We start from the raw sequence: 19,206 nt of genomic DNA on the forward strand, positions 1-19,206 counted from the left end.
ATGGCACTGTTTTGGATAATCCAACACTTTATCGTCAGTTAGTTGGCGGTCTCGTCTACTTGACTGTCACCCGACCAGACATTACCTATCCAGTTCATGTCCTCAGCCAGTTCTTGTCTGCTCCCCGTACTACTCACTATGCGGCAGTTCTTCGCATTCTTCGGTATGTCAAAGGCACTCTTTTTCATGGCCTTTATTTTTCTGCCCATTCCTCTTTGACCCTTCAGGCATACTCTGATGCTGATTGGGCTGGTGATCCCACTGGTCGTCGTTCTACTACTGGTTATTGTTTGTTTCTTGGCGACGCTCTCATCTCTTGGCGTGCTAAGAAGCAAACGTTCACTGCTCACTCAAGCACAGAAGCTGAGTACCGTGCCCTTGCTGACACCACTGCTGAGGTTATCTCGGTTCGTTGGCTTCTCGAAGATCTGGGTGCTCCTCAGTCGTCCCCTACTGATGTCTTTTGTGATAACCGCAGTGCTATTCAGATTGCCCATAATGATGTGTTTCATGAACGCACCAAACACATTGAGATTGATTGTCATTTTGTTCGGCAACGAATTCTTATTGATGCTGTTCGTCTCATTGCTGTTGGGACACTGGATCAGACTGCTGATATCTTCACGAAAGCTCATCACCCGACTCGCTTCCGGATTTTGTTATCCAAACTCAAGTTGGTATCCTTAGCTCCCACTTGAGTTTGAGGGGGGATGTTAGAGAATCAATTAGAATCATTAGAATCAATTTAGATCAATTAGCATCGTCTATATTTATATAGCATATCTGTACATTAATTGTAGGATTCTATGTCTTTATTACTTTGATTTATTTAGCACCTATAAATACCCCTTGTATATTGTACCTGAGATACAACTCAATAATACACTTTTCACATCATTCTCTCAGTCTCTTGTTTCTAACAGAGACAAAGAGACAGGGGTCGAAGACGAAGACCTAATTTTATGTTGGTCCCCTTTTGAAAGGGCGATGTATTGCGTCTTTCATAACGTTGTCGTTTTATAACGGTTCCAGAAGAAAGGTTGGGGACTAATCTCTCCTGCTCAAAATGACGTCGTTTGGAGAAGCACTTAAACAACATCGTTTTGGCCATGTGTTCAGGGACCAATGTGTCCTGGAAGCGACGCGTAGCCTTTAACTTGACACGTCACACTGATCATCTCCACGTAGGAGAGAGAGTGTTCGGTTAACCGGCTAAACCTGGACCAAGGACGTATATGTCATATATCTAATAATTTTGGGGACCAAGGACTTAGTTAATTTTTCTAGCGAATAAATCTCTCAGACGGCCAAAATTTTGGGGAGCTATTTGGAGTATTACATACTCTTAATTTTATGAATAATTCTCTAAAAATATATATGATTAGATAATCGTGTATAAAATTATATTATTAATTAGTGCATTAAAATTAAATTAATTTTTTTTAAAATAAACACTTATTAAAACGGAGGATAAGTCTAAAACTACTCAATTTTATTTTTATTATCTATGGTTCATAATAATTGTGATCATTTATTAATTGGTATTTTAATTAAGCAATTGATTAACATCAAGAATTGATTATAAAAAAGCGTTATTAAAATATGTTATTCAATTACCATTTTGTAAGTAAAAATATTTTATACCAGCTTTTGTGCTTACCATTGTGTGGAGAATAAAGATAGAAGTTTTTTAAGAAATGACTGAATTTTGCATTGAAATACGAGAATAACCGATAAGTTGAACCAAATATCTTTTATTAAGTTAGACTTACCAGATACCATGAACTAGCAGACATGAGACATCGATATTGATATGCTGACATAACATTAAAAATTCAGAAAACAGTGATTTTGATCCTTTTTGGCTTTTATTGAGAAGGTTCCGATGATTGTTTTCTAACTGCTCTCAAATATCAACTTCACGTGAAGTCGACTGCACCTGAGTTTCTACCGAATTTTTTATGTTTATTATAGTTTAATTATATTGTTCTAAAAATATTTATTTAATCTACTATGTAATATTTAATTATTTTATTGTGAAACATTGGATTATTCTGGTGTGGTTAATCACTTTATTAAAAAAATAAATGAAATAATATATATAAATATACATAAATACATAATATATATTATTGATTGGTAATTGATTTTTAGTATTGAGGAAACATTTTTTAATATTTTTTCAATTTATTTTATTTATTGAAAACGAAATGGCTTTGGATTCGCGTCTATATATATGGGTGGTGTGGACTTCTTCGAACGCACCGAAGCAAGAAATTAAAACAAAACCCAGATAGAAGAGAAGTGAGAGAGAGAGAGTAAGAGAGATATCAGAAAAATGGAAGTAGAACAGGTACTACACATGAATGGAGGAATTGGAGAAGCAAGCTATGCAAATAACTCCTTAGTTCAGGTACACATAACTTTGTGTCTGATTTTAGGTTAAAACAAATTAATTTTTATATTGAAGGTATTCAAAAAAAAAAAAAAAGGATATAATTATATTTTTTCTAGAAAAATTGTATTGGTGGCATTTACTTTGTACTTAAATTTTATTAAAAATTTTAAAAATATTATTAGTAAATTTTATTTTGTTATAAAATTTTTTTGTTTACATCAAATATACCTTAACTATTAAATTTTCAAAAAGTATAGGACTAATTTAATAATAATATTTTATAATTAAAATTTAATAATAAAATTTTATATTTGACTTACGTTAAAAATTTTTTTTATAAAATTATTATTAAAAAAAATTAACTGTTAAAAATATATTTAATATAAATTTAATAAAATTTTTTATAAACTTTAAAAATAAAAAATATTATTTATCCTATTAAAATATTTATACCGTTAATACATCAAATTAAACTTTCATTATTGTCTTATCATGTGCATGTTATTATTAATTAATAATTATGCAGCAAAAGGTGATTTCTCTAACAAGACCAATAAGAGAGGAAGCCATAACCAGCCTCTACTACAAGAAAATCCCAAGAACCCTATCAATTGCGGACTTGGGGTGTTCCTCTGGCCCCAACACTTTCTTTGTTGTCACAGAAATCATAAAAGCCATTGAGAATCTTTGCAGAGAGCTGAACCAGAATTCCCCTGAATACAATGTGTTCATGAATGATCTCCCAGGGAATGATTTCAACAACATTTTCAGGTCCCTTGACAGCTTCAAACAGAATCTCATGATAAGTAATAATAATAAGTTTGAAAAAAATAGTTGCGGTCCTTGTTTCCTCTTTGGAGCTCCAGGTTCATTCTATGGCAGGCTTTTTGCAAACAAAAGTATTCATTTTGTTCATGCCTCTTACAGCCTTCAATGGCTATCTAAGGTATCTATATATAGATTTTTTCTTTTTATTTTAGAGTAAATACTAAATACACACGTCTCTTCAGTCTTCACAATAAATAAATGCTAGTTTTTGTTTTTTAATTCCAAAACGACGTCATTCTTTGTAAGTGGTCCTCAATTGTTGATAAATAATCAGTATATCTTAAGATATTAATTCCTAAAAATTATGTCATTTTTTTAACAAGACTACATAATCAATAAAATATATTATTTTATATCAATATTTGATCCATAAAAGTATTTTATATTAAATTTTAAATCTTAATCTAATAGTACAAAAAAATATTAATCCAAAATATTTACTAATATCAATTGTATTAGTGTTAATTACTGTACACTAAAATCAGTCGATAGTATAAAATATATATAAAAATATAAAATATAAATTAAAAGTAAATTAAATAATATATATTTAATATAATTACATAATAACTGAATTTGGGATATACATAGTTTTTTTATTCAAAATTATTGGACACATAAAGCAGCGTTCTATGTTTCTCTAACTTATTGGTGATTAACTAGGTTCCTGAGGGTATAGAGAACAACAAGGGAAACATTTACATGTCAAGCACAAGCCCCTTAAACGTTCTCAACGCTTACTATGAACAATTTCGAAGAGACTTCTCTTTCTTTCTCAAGTGTCGTGGTGAGGAAGTGGTTGAAGGAGGTGTCATGGTTTTAACATTCTTGGGAAGAAGAAGTGATGATCCATCTTCTAAGGAGTGTTGCTACATTTGGGAACTCATGGCTGCCGCTCTCAATCAAATGGTCTTGGAGGTACACACTACACAATACATTACTTGAATATAACTAATTTTATTTACAGCAATTTTACATGACCAACAAATATTATTATTTTAGATTGGTACTTAATGAATAATAATTTGTATTTATATTTGTAAGTATTTATACATAAAAATATATAATTTATACTTATATTTATCATGAATTAATACGAATCACATTTATATTTTTTAAAATTTATACATATAAATTAATAAAATTTATTTATTAAAAATAATTTAATATTTATGTTAGTTAAATGATAACTAAAATTATTAAAAAATTGCTTACTCTCTTAAATTTTTATTTTATAAAATATATTTAATTATTTAACAATTTTTAATTATTATCTTTATGTAAAAATATTTTCATATGAATAGTCATCTTTAATGCATGTGGAAATTAATTTTTTTCCATTTTTTATGAAATTTTTAGTACGGCTAAAAATGCAATACATAATTTTTAAGTTGCATGAATACGAATACGATACCCATATCCGGAACAAATACGGATACTGGTAGAAGATTTTAGGAAAAAAATATGAATATATATATATATATATATATATATATATATATATATGTCTCAGTATGTATAAAAAAAATATAAGTAAATTTTATAAATTTTTAAAAGTAAATGATATTTTTAACTAATAAAATATGTTTTATATCTAATTTAATTAATATTAAATTTAAATATAAATATTAAAATAGTATAAATATTCAATTTAATATTTTAAATTGCACATCTAAATAATTTTAAAATAAAATTTACTCAAAACAACATAATATTAAACTAATTTTAACAAAGAAATATTTTCAACTATACTTAATATATACTTACCCAAAGCATATTTTTATTTTAAACAAAAGTTTTTTTTTTTTTTTTGGTTAGATACGTTCGAACCAATTTAGCCTACCAATTTTTTTTGTTTTTTTTTTTTTGGTTAGATACGTACGTACCAATTTAGCCGTACCAATTTTTGAGGATCAGTTTTTTCTAATAACTTTATTATTCCTTTAATACTGACCTAAGACTTTTTAACATCTATATTAAAAGGAAAAAAAACACTAAAAACTTGTTTAGAAAGTGTTTAAGTACGAGAAAAAAATTTATTTTTTTTAAATTTTATTTCTATTTAAAATTTAATTCCATGATTTAGAATTATTTTAATATATTAATAAAATATAATTCAATTCTTTAGTTTAGAATCATTTTTACACGAGTTAAATTTTTTTTCTTTTATAATTTTGTCCTTAACACAATTATTTTATTAAATATTCACTTATTTAAATAAAAATATTTTTTATATTTGACATGTTAAGTTAAATTAGTGTAAAAATTGATTTTAAAATAAGATCTCTTTGGATTTAATTTGTAAATGAAAAAAAGAATGAGAATTAAAATTCTCAAAAAAAATTTAAATCATTTATTTTTTATTTATTTTAAAATAAAAAATTTAATTTTTGAATAAATTCTAATTCATAAATTTTCAAATAAACTCTGAATTATCATTACAAGTATTAGACATAATGTTGGAGCATATTTTAAAAAAAGCATCCCTTTAATTTGTTTTGTGTGTTGCAGGGAATCATAAAAGAAGAGCAAATGGATGCTTTCAACATCCCACAATACACACCGTCCCCATCGGAAGTGAAACTTGAAGTTGAAAGCGAAGGATCCTTCACCATCAACCGCCTAGAGGTGTCTGAAGTGAATTGGAATGCTTTTGAAAACAATTGGAACGCCATGGATTTCGAATCGGAAGAATCCGAATCACTCAGCGATGGCGGATACAATGTGGCGCAGTGCATGAGAGCCGTTGCTGAACCCTTGCTGGTTAGCCACTTCGGTGAAGATATCATTGAATACGTGTTTAGTCGCTACCAGAAGCTCTTAACTGACCGTATGTCTAAGGAGAAGACCAAGTTTTTCAACGTCACTGTATCGTTGACCAGGAACGCATGAACAACAATCCCTTTCTTCACAAAATAAGGAGGAAATTCACCTACAGTTTGTCTTCTTATAAACAATTAATAATTAAAAATAATTAATCAAATGTTATTAAATTATTCAACTGTACGTGAGTTTTCTTTTCAAAATAGTATTATCAAATTGTATTTTCTTTATGGATAAATTATCAATATTATAATGCTTTTCGAGAATTAATATTGGTTTGTGTATTTCTATTTATTTTAAAAACTCGTTATAAACAGTACTGAAAGAAAAAGATATAAATAAGTGGATCTTTATTTATTTAGCATCCACTTTCTTATATTGTTTTAGTTTTATGTTTATTTCGAGCACCTAAAATGAATACAAATATCGATAATGGGAGTATTTTTATGTTTTTTTTTAAGTACTTAGCTGCAAAATGAGGTACTTGCTCAGCACCCTGGCTAAAGGACAGTGTGTTCTCAAACAAAATTATTTATGTGTACACTATATTATGTAATTATAATGAATTGTATTTCATCCTTTTCGTTTTTTTCACTTGCAAATTAATAAAAAGAAAAAAAAAAAATACGTCCTCAACTTTTTATTTAAAGATAAATTCATCCTTTAAAATTAAAAGATATAAAATTATTTTTCAACTATTCAAATTCGTGACATTGAGATTCTTACATCTATTTGAATATGAAAATACTATAGGATTATTTGACGTAGATGTCGTAGTCTATTACGGTGCTGACCTAGCATTTACAACAAAATTTGAGAACAAATAGATCTTCATACGGTCATTTTCAGTGTGGTTCAAGTATTATTTTCTTATTCAAATTTCATTCTCATAAAAATTAAATATATTTAAGAGGAAGGTAATAATTGAAATAATAATATTTTAATTATCTGAAATTAAATTTATTTAAAAATAATTTTTTAAATTTTAAACTAAACATAAGAATATAATATTTCTATCTTTAAATTTTTAGAAATTCTTTATAATTTTTTCAACCACACACATATAAGTTGATAAGAGATGGGTGGAGAGAGCGGAAGAGAGGGAGAGGGAGCAGACGAGGGTAGAGTTTTCGGAAGCACAAGAATAGCGGATGGCGAAGGGGGTGGCGACCAGGAAGGTAACGGAGAGAGGGTGGAGATTCATGTCTCAAGGTTGGCGGATGAGTCTTGGAAAGGGAAGAACGTCATGGAGGCCGGGGAAGGGTCTGGCAGGTCTCATGATAAGGCCTTTGAGGGAGATATTGGGCAAGCTACACCACAGAGTATGAGAGATGCAGAGAAGAGAGCAAAGGGTAAGGAACCTCTTAAGGTGTCCTTTAGAGACAAGGTTGTGGGAGAAATCTCAGCTAGAGTTTCTCATGTGGCAGATGCTCTAGATGCGGATAGGATGGCTACGATCAAAGACGGGGAGATTCCCTAGCGTAGAATTCACAGAGGAAGCTAGGGAGATTCTCTCTGCTCCCTATAGGGATGCCATCATCATCAAAGTTCTTGGCAAATCTTTCAGCTATACTGCTATCACTCACAAGTTTAGAGGAGTCTGGAGAACCAAAGGTGGTTATGAGGTTTTGGACGTTGGTTTTGGTTATTTCCTCATCAAGTTTGACTTATGGGAGGATAGAGAGAGAGTTCTTCTGGGCGGTCCGTGGATGATAGCGGGAAACTATGTGGCGGTAAAGCCGTGGTGCCCTTCTTTCCATCTGTGTGAGGATTTCTTTGGATCCATTTTAGTTTGGATAAGAATCATCGGACTTAGCATATGGTATTATAGTGAGAAGGCTATCTTAAACATAGCGAGAGCGGTGGGAAAGCCGATTAAGGTTGATTTAGCCACCAAGTCAGCTGAGCGTGGAAAATATGCAAGAGCGTGCATCCAAATCAATCTCGGCCAATCTGTGATACGCAAGATTCTGGTTGATGGCTTTGAATACGCCATAGAATATGAGAACCTGCATCTCATTTGCGGAAAATGCAATTGCTTTGGGCATGTGACTCGGGATTGTGAGAAGACAAAGGGGGAGGAAGAGACTCTACCGGTGGAAAAGACTGCCGCGCCGGCACGGAAGGAACAGGATGGGGAAGAAGACAAGCCATCATCAACCACCACGGTTAAACCGGCGGAGAAAATGGTGCACCAGAATTTTGAATTTGAAAATGCAGGAGTCAATGCTGCGTTGAATGTGGAACAAGCAGATCTTGTGCAGGGAACGTTGCATGAGATTTTGGAAGATATTAATGCACCTATTGATGGGGAATGGACTACGGTTACTAAAAAAGGAAAAGCTAAGATAGGCTAAAAAAGGCTTTATTCTTAGAAGGCCCAATATTGATATGAAACCAACCCGGGTTAGTAAGGGCCCATTATTAGCTAATAGAGAGGTCAAGAAGCCTGCTCCAACAGACAAGGCAACACACAGAGAGAAACCTTCCTTTCTTGGGAGCTCTTTGAGAGTGAGCAAAGGGAGCGTGGCACCTGTTCTCTCGACACCGAACATTAATTCGAACCACAAGAGAAGGAGACCTCCCTCTCTGCAGAGTTCACCAACCGATCATGTCGGTGAAGACAAGCAAGATGAGACCAAGCAGGAAGGAAGTGCTGTTCTGGAGGGAACTGCCAAAATGGGAGACAGAGGACCCTCGATGTGAGAGGTGGGAGTTGCCATTCCATCATCAAGCTGGGTTCTTATGGTTAGTGATTTTATGAACTTGATCAGTTGGAATGTGAGAGGAGCATCAAACAAGATGGCTCGGGTTCACTACAAAGAATTGGTAAGACGATTTAATCCTACTTATGTTATTCTTGTAGAGACACATGTTGCATTTAGTTCTATGAATTTTTTTGGGGAAAGCTTGGGTTTTCTTCCGATTGGAATAGTGGAAGCTAGTGGGCATAAAGGGGGTATATGATTTTTGTCATCTGATGTTAAAGATAAATATAGAGTGATTGCTACCATGGAACAATGTCATACTATAGAAATTGCTAGCGGAGGTAGGAGTTGGGTTTGTAGCGCGGTTTACGGTAGTCCTCAACCGGCAACCCGAGGGGATCTGTGGAATCATCTCTTAGCTCTTGAAGCTTCTGTTCAGATTCCTTGGCTTGTCACAGGAGATTTTAATGAAATTCTGAGTTCTCCAGAGGTGAAAGTGGACCTCTACAATGCCAATCGTAGCAATTACTTCTCTAATGTGCTGGATGCTTGTAATTTGTTTGATCTGGTAACAGTGGGCAGAAAGTTTTACATGGTTCAGGAGGGTCCAGGGTAACAGGGAAGTGGCTAAGAAATTGAACAGAGCGTGTAGTAACAGTAGCTGGAGGTTCATGTTTCCTGAAGCTTTCACAGAGGTGCTGAGTCGGTTGCATTCGGATCATTGCCCTTTGCTTATTCGATGCTTGGGAGCCCCAGCCAAAAAAAGTGGAAGGCCGTTCAGATTCCAGGCTGCATGGGCCACTCACCCTTCCTATAAAGGTGTTATTCATCAAGCTTGGAATGGTACTTGCACCCACCCTCATGGCAAGCTTCGGAGAGTCCAACAGGCTTCACAAGATTTCAATTCTCGTGTTTTTGGGAACAGTTTTGTCAAGAAAAGAAATCTTGAAAGCAAGCTCGATGATTTGCAAAAAAGATTGGAATCTAGTGACGAGGCTGCTCTTAAAGAGGAGAAATGTAGGTACAAGGAGGAATATATAACTTGGTCCTAGCCCAGGAGAAAATGCTCTGGTTCCAGAGGACCCGGGAGCAATGAGTAAGATTTGGTGACAGAAATACGAAGTTTTTTCATATGCAGACTATTATTAGATGGAAAGCAAACAAAATTCATGGGCTCTTTGTGAGTGATGGGTCTTAGTCCTCTGATTAGAAACTTCTCCAGAAGGAGGCGTTGGCATTTTATAAAACTCTCTTTTGTTCCACTGAACTGGTGGAGGTGGACTGTCTAGGAGATTTTCCAAAGCCCTCACTTAGCCATGAGGTTTGTGAGAATCTCTTAAAGCCAGTCACGTTGTTGGAATACTACAAGAAAATGGAGTATTTGTAACAAAAATTTTGTATCAAATTTAAAATTGTTACAAAAAAATAATTTTTTGTAATAATAATTGGTGATTGTTACAGAAGAATAATGTTTTGTAACAACATTACAAGTTGTTACAAAACATGCTAATATTTTGTAACAACCTAACTTTTGTTGTTACAAATTATGTTTGTTTTTGTAACGATCTGTTGTTTTGTTATGAAATATTATAATATTTTGTAACAAAAAAAGAAGTTGCAAAAAGTCGTAACATTTTGTAATAAAATATCTTTTTGTTTCAAAAATTCCAATTGTTTTGTAACAAAATATTTTTTTGTTTCAAAAACTCTAATTATTTTGTAACAAAAAATTAATTTATCACAAAATTTAATATTATTTGTAACAAGTTATTTATTGGTCACAAAATGTAAGTATATTTTATAACATTTTTTTCAAAATGTTAAATACTTTGAGAGTAAAAAATTTTGTTTATATAATATTTTTTAGAATAATTTTATTTTGTTTCAAAAATTAAAATTTTTTACATGTTTGTATTAATTAATTTTTAAAAATTATAAATATTATTTTATATTTTTTTAAAAAATTAATATATAATTTTATTCATAATCAGATTTTTAATGTTAACTAAAAATTAATTTGTGAAAACATAAAAAATTTTAATTAAATTATATTTATGAATAAAAATAATTAAATATAAAAAAATCTAAATACCAAGTTACTGAATGTTAAAAGTAAAGAGGGGAAGTAAAGAGGGGAAGCAGCAAAAAAACCTAAGTGCACCCCCTAAGGCCTAATTCCCCTTTTCCAGCAAAATACCCATACACACAGCAAGAAAGGAAGGAGAAAACGGGTGAAGAGAAGAGAAGAGAAGGGAGGAAGGATATGCGCCGCCACTGGTGGCCCTCGCCCTCGCCCTCGCCGTCGTTGCGCCCTGCCAGTTGCCGTCGAGTCACTAAGAGGGAAGAGAGAGCTCGCGGGTTAGAGAGGGAGTGTCGCGCCAGCCACCTTTATCGTCGTCCGTGCGTCGCCGTTGCTGCTGCTATCCCGTCGCGTCTCACCATCGTCGTTGCCGAGAAGCCATCGCCATCGTCGTTCGAACTTTAAAGGAAGAGGAGCTCGCGGAGAGAGCAGAACGCGAAGGAGGAGAACTGTTCGCTGCTATTGGAGCTTCGACCACTGCTGCCAGGGCTTGTCGCTGTAGCCACAACCGTCGCCGTAGCCGTTGGACAGAGGGGAGAGGAAGAGACGTGACGCACAGAGCCGCTCATCGCGCCGTCGTGGGAAGCCTTCAACGTTGTCGCTACGGTTGCTGGAGAAGGTCGTTTGAGCTTGTTGGAACTGCCGTTTTGGTTCTGCTGCAACTCGCATTGGTACCTGCTCGTCCATGTCCTCTATTCAACCTTCACCGGAGCACCATGTCGCTGGAGAAACACTACCTAAACCGGGCTGAATTCACCATTGCGGTTGTTGCAGTTTCAAATTCTATGGGTCTCGACATTTTGAGGTAGGGGATATTATTATAAAGTTATTGATTTTAATTTAAGAATCCCCAAAAAGTATAGTAGATAATTGAATAATGATTGAAATAATGAGATTAAAAGTTAAATTGAATTACAATGAGTATAGTTGCTAAGATTTAAATTTTAAAGGTTTCATATTAACTGGAGAATTAGTTATGATTTTTCAAAGTTGAATTGTGAAATCTGATTTTTTGCATTATTTTTAAACGAAGTCAGAAACTTTGAAAAGCTATAAATAATTCTGTGATTATCGGAATTATGTGGGACTAAGTCTCAATTAAACTTGGGAATGTATAGATCTGGACTGAAAAATTTGAGGCATTTTCGTTAAATACACAATTTATGGCGAATTTTTAAAGTTAGGTCGATAAATCTGTCCTGCAGCAGAAAAGTTCAAACAGAGCAGCAACTTGTTTGTCTTGCTACGATTCCTATAAGCTGAGTTTTGGGGCGAAATAAATTTTGTTTTAAAATTTGATTTACTTAATTCATTTATCTAAAACTTCAGAATTTTAGGAGTTAAGGATTGGGAGTTGTGAATTTTTGAAAGTTAATGATTAAAGCTGGAGAGAATCAGTTTTCAGCAAGTTATGCATAAATTTCCAATGCTTGTAACTCTTAGAATTGAAATTCAATTGGGTTGCAAGCAAGTCACACTTGTTGCTAGATAAGTTAGAAGTCTATAAACTAAACTTTAACCTATTTGAAGTTTTGTAGTAAAAGTTATACAAGTTGAAAGATACTAAGCTTGTTGGTTTCTAAAACAGATTTTGACTTATTTTTACCTAACTTTGAAATTATGTAACTTCTTTATTAAAAATGATATTGACTTGAAACTAATTGAAAAATAAATTTGGATAAGTTAAGTTTAACCATATTAATTTTTGAAGGTAGTTGGATTTAATTTGGATTTTATATGGAATTTTGAATGTTGTACGCTGCTGCTGTTTTTTGGTTTCTAAGACACTGCAGAGCAGTCACGATTTTGCTTATATTCCCAAAGTTAGAGTAAGTAAAAAATTGTGATTTTTAGTTTAATGGAAAGCCTAATTCGAGACGGTCGCATAGATATAAAGTTTGTGTAATTTCGAATTCATTTGGTATTTTAAAAATAGAATTGAAATTAGACTGCCGTAGTTATTTTTGGTAATAACCTTGGCTATGGCCTATGGGACTTAAGAATAGATTTTTATGCTATTATCAGATATTTTTGAGAGTGTATTATTTTGATAATTGTAGAGAAATGGTTGATGAATTGTTGAGGTTGAGAAAACCCGTAAGGGTGGTTTAAATCCATTTTTAGTAGAAGTTATATCCAAATTTTTATAAAAATATAATGATTTAGTTAAACCTTTTGGTTATGTTGGTTGGGTAATTTTCTCACATGTTTATGCTAACTAAATAATTTGAAACTATAGGTACTAGAGAAAGTAAAGCTCAAATTTTTTAGACAAAATTTTTTAGAATTGCATTAATTGACATCATATTGTTATTGATCTTGTCCTAGATATTAATTGCTAATTTCATTTTATAACTATCTTTTGATCTTATAGGTACTTTACATCAACAAAGTGTTGGTGCTGAAGGTTTAAAAACTATTTTAAAGCTTAGGAGGAATGACTCTGCTGCATCTAATATAAGTAGTGTTGCTTCTTATTGTGTTGCAATATTATGCTTATTATTTCAGATTTTGTTTGTAGCTCCTTTAAAGCTTATGAGTAGCTTGTGTTTCGATGAAAAGCTATTTGTTCTGTCACTTTTCAAGGTGAATTAATTTTCTTAAACTTCTATTATCTCCTATTTGATAACAACCTACTCTGTTACATAGATTTCGGAAAAAGAAGTTCTAAGAACATTTTCTTTGTGCAGGTCTTGGTTTCTATCTCAGAAACTGCTCCCATCATTTTATACATTAGAGATGTTGAGAGCCTTATTCTACAATCACCAAGATTATACAACTTGATACATAATACTTCACTGTTTTTGAAAGGAGATGTATGAACATGATGGAGTTTGTAATTTGTAGTTTATATTTTGGAGATCTATAATTCCTTGTTTTTCTTGTCCTATGTATCTATCTAGTTCATTAGGGTTTTTCAACGTGTCTTGTTAGTTTGTACTTTAAAGTTTATATGTTAAAGATTTATAAAACAATCTTAGTTAAATGAAAGATATTTAAACTATCTATGTTATTATATATTATATAAATGTTGACTTGCTGAGTAAATTAGTTAATATATTAATTAATTAAAAAAAATAATTTGATAAATTATGCGTGTAATTTTTATTAAAAAATTATTATAAAATAAATAGTGTTTTGTAACTAAAGAAAAAAATGTTACAAAATCAAGTTACATTTTGTAACAAAATTTTATGATAGAAAAAAATATATTGTTACCAAAAATATTTTGGAGATCAAAATTTGTTATCACTTTTGTAACGATTTTTAATTTTTTGTATCAGAAAAATTTGTTACAAAATATTACTTTGAATTGTAATAGTTCCATTTTTTGTTACAAAAACTTTTTGTAACGGGACATACTGCAACGACCTCTTTTTTTGTTACAAAATCCTTTTGTTTCAAAATTTTAATTTTTTGTAACAATTTTTTTGGTTACAAATATTGTTTTTTCTTGTAGTGGAAGTTAAAGCAGCAGTGGATAGTATGAGTCCTCTCAAAGCCCCGAGACCAGATGGGTTTCAAGCGTACTTCTTCAAAGAATTTTGGGATGTTGTTGGGCAGGATGTGTGGGATTTAGTTCGAAAGGTTTTTCAGGGGGAGGCGATTAATCCAGCTATGTTGGAAACGCTTATTGTGCTTATCCCAAAGGTTGACGTTCCAAGCAGAATGAAGGATTTTCGACCGATCAGTCTTTGCAACGTCGTGTACAAGATTGTAACTAAGGTACTGGTAAGCCGCGTTAGACCTTACTTAGCAGACTTTATCAGTCTGAATCAGGGAGGGTTTATTCCTGGAAGAGGAACTCCTGATAATATCATTGTGGCAAAAGAAGTACTTCATTTCTTGAAGAAAACTAAGTCAAAGAAGGGTGCTATGGCTTTCAAGATATATTTAGAGAAGGCTTATGACAGGGTCGACTAGAAGTTTTTAGAATTTACTTTGGAAAACTTCGGCTTTCCTAGCTCTATTATAAATCTCATTATGAGGTGTATTCAAGCATCCTCTCTTTCGATTATGTGGAATGGGAACATGTTAGAAGGTTTCCAACCTAGAAGAGGGGATCCCATGTTGCCATACCTTTTCGTCCTTTGTATGGAGATGCTAGCATGCTTTATTTCACACCAAGTTCAGTTAGGGGTGTGGGACCTGATTGCTGTCTCACGGAGAGGGCCGAGAATCTCGCATCTAATATTTGCTGATGATCTCCTCTTGTTCTGTAAAGCTAGTAAAACCCAGGTTCAACAAGTCATGCATTCTTTGAACTTGTTCTGCAAGGCCTCTGGCTTGAGAGTGAACTTAGATAAGTCGAAAGCTATCTGCTCCAAGAATGTGACTAATAGACGAAGGGAGGTGCTGGCTGGTGTGTCGTCAATCCGTTTTGCTCATGACTTGGGTAGGTATTTGGGGGTTAATCTCAATCACCCGCAAGCCTCTAGAATAGCTTGCTTAGAGTCGGTGGAGAAAATTAGAAGTAGATTGTCTAACTGGAAAGGACGTCTCCTGAATAGGGCTGGCAGACTTTGTCTTATAAAGTTCGTGGCATCTTCCCTCCCTATCTACCAGATGCAAGTTGAACTCTTTTCCAATAAATTTAGTTCCAAGATTGACTCTATCCTGCGTAATTCTTTTGGAAAGGTAAGACGGATGAGCGGGGCTTGAATTTGGTGAAGTGGAGTAAATTGGTAACTCTGAAAAGATATGGAGGTCTAGGTATTCGGGATACTCGAAGTGTTAATATGGCTCTTCTGGGTAAATTGGTCTGGCAGATCTTTCACAAAAGAAATAAGCTTTGGGTATGCATTATGCTTGCAAAATATATGCAAGGAAATAAGTCTTTGGAGCTAGTTTGCCCTATGCATGCTTCGGAAATCTGGCGCACCATCACAAAAGTTGCTAGGAGATTAAAAGAGGGTTTTGTGTGGTGTACAAGCCCTCTAACTCAGTCCTTTTGGTATCATCCCTGGAGGCCTTCAGGAGCTCTTGCTCAGAAAGTTCCTTTTGTGCATATCTCGGATACAGTTCTCTCGCTTGGCGATGTATGGTTTGGGGGTGGCTGGCACTTGGAGGGGATTTATATGGTTCTACCAGAGTCTTTGAACCTAGATATTACTTCTCATCATCCATCTCTGCTGGAAGTGGCTGATCCCAACTGGTATTAGGGATTGAATGACACTATGGTTTACACCACACGGAGTGGCTATGAGTGGCTGCTGGAGCAGAAGGTTCAGTGGGATGCTAATGAGTCTTGGTTATGGCTATGGCATATGAATATCCCGGAGAAGGTTAAGGGACTAATTTGGCTTTGTTTACATAATGCTATTCCCACTGCCAGCTTTCGTAGCAGTAGAAACTTGACTATCACGGATATATGTCCCAGGTGCAACGAAGCGCCAGAAACTACAGAACATTGCCTCAGATTTTGTATTAAAGTTCAGTCTATTTGGAAACGTCTAGAGGTGGGAATGAGTAGAAGGGATGCCTTTTTGGAGTTTCGAGCCTGGCTTTGGGTTAATTTTAGAGCAACGGAAGCTATCTTTGTAGCAGGACTCTGGTGGATCTGGAGAGATAGAAATAAGGATATTTTCAATCCAAATGATAGTTGGAGCATAGAGAAGGTCATCATGCTTGCTAGACACTTAGCGGCTGAATATGGTGTTGTTAAGTGTATTAATCAGGTTTCCTCCCATCCTTCTTTGATTGATTCCTGGTGTCCCCCTCCCTTACATGTTGTGAAACTTAATTGTGATGCAAACCTCTTTGAACAAAAATATCTTGCTTGTTTTGGGTGCATCCTTAGGAATGATTCTGGTAAGTGGCTGTCAGGCTGCTCGGCAAGCATTCCATTTGGAGGGGTCTTTGTTTGGCCTGAAATTGTAGAAATAATGAGATTATTTTTTGAAACAGATTGCTTAGAGGCTTATCTTTTAATCACCAAAGATTTTGCGGAGATGCGAAGGGATTATAATGATCTTCTTCTGAAGATTGCTGAGATGATGCAACGGAATTGGATAGTTCATGTCCACTTGATCCAGAAAACAACAAACACAACTGCTGATCTTCTAGCTAGGACAGCGGCACATCATAGTCTTTCTTATATAAAATACCTTGTACCTAGTTTTGTTGTTCAAGAGATAATTAGGAAGGAGATGTTCTCTCCAACTTAATTGCTCTTGGAGTTTTCTTTCTCAGTCACAAAAAAAAATCACACACATATAAGGTGACGTCTGTGATGAACCTAATAAAACAGTAATTAAGATGGCTAAGGATGAATATCCAATTAAATGGTCATACGTGGCAGATTAGAGTAGTTGACACGATCAATCACAGTGAAATTCTTAACGAAGGTGCGGTAAATGTTTTGGATCTCTAAACAAAAGTAATTAAGTACTTGAGGATGTTGATCATTGATATTAAAAAAAAAAGTAGAGAAAGTAGTGAGACAAAACCATTGAGTGTTGTTTTGGGGTTCATTGTCTAGGAATGAAGGTTCCAACAGAGATGGCAGGTGGAGCATCAGAAACCAGGTTTGTGTAGCAGCAAGCGGGCACATGGTGACGAAAAACGTCCGGCAGAGAAGCCGGAGATGTGGTTGGCAACGTTGACGTCGTGGCATCATGAGAGAGACAGTGGAGCCGCCCATCCTGGGTGGCGACAACTTTTCGAATAGTGGGTAAGAGCTGTCGTGATAGGTTTTTCAATTTCCTATGTATGTTAATCGTCTCGTAGATGAATGCAATCAAACTGAAGACCAATTGTTGCAAAAGATTGCTATGTATGAAACAAGGGCGTATTGGGTTTTCGAAAGTGGTATAAGCTTTGATGGCAAAGGCCTTTGCGATGCAGATTCTATCAGGAAATTAAAAATGGACCGGATAAATATAGATGGGATAGTCTATAACTTTGGTTTAAATTCTTAATTTTTTTTTCTTTGTGATTAATTCATGAGGGGAAAAGGAGTTTCATTAGGGACTTTTTCTGCAGTAATTTTTAAGGACATTTTTCTGTAGTAATTATTGGATCAAAGGAGAAGAGTTGCCAATTACATGCTTGAAGAATTTGAATTCAATGCTACCAGCAATGTCACAACAACAAATACATGCACCTATAGAGTAATTAAACTATATAAAATTGATGAGTGAAAAGATTGATGATGGCTACATTTTTGTGCAAGTATTTGGATCACTTTTCTCGTATGCACATATTAAAAAAAAATCAATCAAAAAAATAAATTAAAAAAATAAAAATATACTCAATTAAAAATTTTATTTACAAAAAAAAATAAAAAAATATAACTAATATATAATAGAAACCAAATTATCAATATAAATATTTGAATAGAAAAAAATAAACTTGAAACTTCGGAATATAACATATTTTAATTTTAAGTTTTCAGCTCGGTTCTTTCTTATATTATCCATTTAAAGAAAAATCAATAATTATTAATGGATATATAATAAAAAATAAAGTGTAATCAACTAGATTTTATTTTATTCTTTTATAAAAAATAATTAAAAAATCAAAATATAATACAATTAAATTAGGTTTTACTCAATTTGTTGGTTTGGAACTCAATTACAAAAAATTAAATATAATAAAAAATAATAAAATTTTTTATAAATTTTAAATTTTTTTCATACACTTTAAATTAATATCGTAGTTTCTTATTTTTTATTTTTGTACTTGGTTTCTGTTTTGTCGATTTTTAGCAAATCGATGGTGGTTCAATTCTAATAGTAACCAACTCCACTTTTGCGGGTACCAGTTTTATTTGCATCAAAATCTATGCCTTTGACAATGACGAAGAAGAAAGAACCAAGCTTTGCAGAAATTTGAAATGAACGATAAAATTTAAACGACTTGAATAAAAGGGAAATCAAATTAAATAAAGGGAAAGTGTTTGGAAAAATAAAGGAGAAATTGAAAGGTAAAGATGGAAAAGGATAAAAGTTGCTGAATTTAAAGGAATCAAAATGACATTGCAAAGAAGATAGATTGCATGGAAAGAAAGTTGCAGTGAATTTAAATGAAAAATAAAGACATGGAAGGAACTCTCCAAAGAAAAAGACTCTTGACTGACGCTGGGGATGTGAGTGTGAGTGTCTTCTCTGAAAAGATTCCACACGCGTCAATCATTGAATAACCGTTCCCGCTCTCTTTGAGTGCCATCTGTAACTTCCGCCAACTATCTTCACATAGTAACTCGCTTCGATTGCTTCACTCTCTCTCGATAAGTCCTAATCGATCAGAATCCTCTTTTTCATTGATTGACCATCTTCAAGGAATCCAATACAATTATTCTCCACCTCAAAGTTCACAACTTGTTTATCTTTTTCGACTAACAAATTATTTTTGCTTCGATTCGATTT

The 19,206-nt window shown here is 33.4% G+C and overlaps 1 protein-coding gene across 1 annotated transcript; it reads left to right on the plus strand.

Moving 5' to 3' along the window:
• The first annotated feature begins 2,261 nt into the window (after positions 1-2,261).
• Positions 2,262-6,319, plus strand: LOC112720320 (S-adenosyl-L-methionine:benzoic acid/salicylic acid carboxyl methyltransferase 3). The gene is made up of 4 exons (XM_025771218.1): positions 2,262-2,413; positions 2,925-3,344; positions 3,890-4,144; positions 5,738-6,319. The coding sequence occupies exons 1-4, from the start codon at positions 2,339-2,341 to the stop codon at positions 6,116-6,118; spliced, it is 1,131 nt and encodes a 376-aa protein (XP_025627003.1). The 5' UTR covers positions 2,262-2,338; the 3' UTR covers positions 6,119-6,319.
• Positions 6,320-19,206: the final 12,887 nt, after the last annotated feature.

This window comes from Arachis hypogaea, chromosome 11 (assembly GCF_003086295.3).
Source record: "Arachis hypogaea cultivar Tifrunner chromosome 11, arahy.Tifrunner.gnm2.J5K5, whole genome shotgun sequence".
Taxonomy (NCBI): Eukaryota; Viridiplantae; Streptophyta; class Magnoliopsida; order Fabales; family Fabaceae; genus Arachis; species Arachis hypogaea.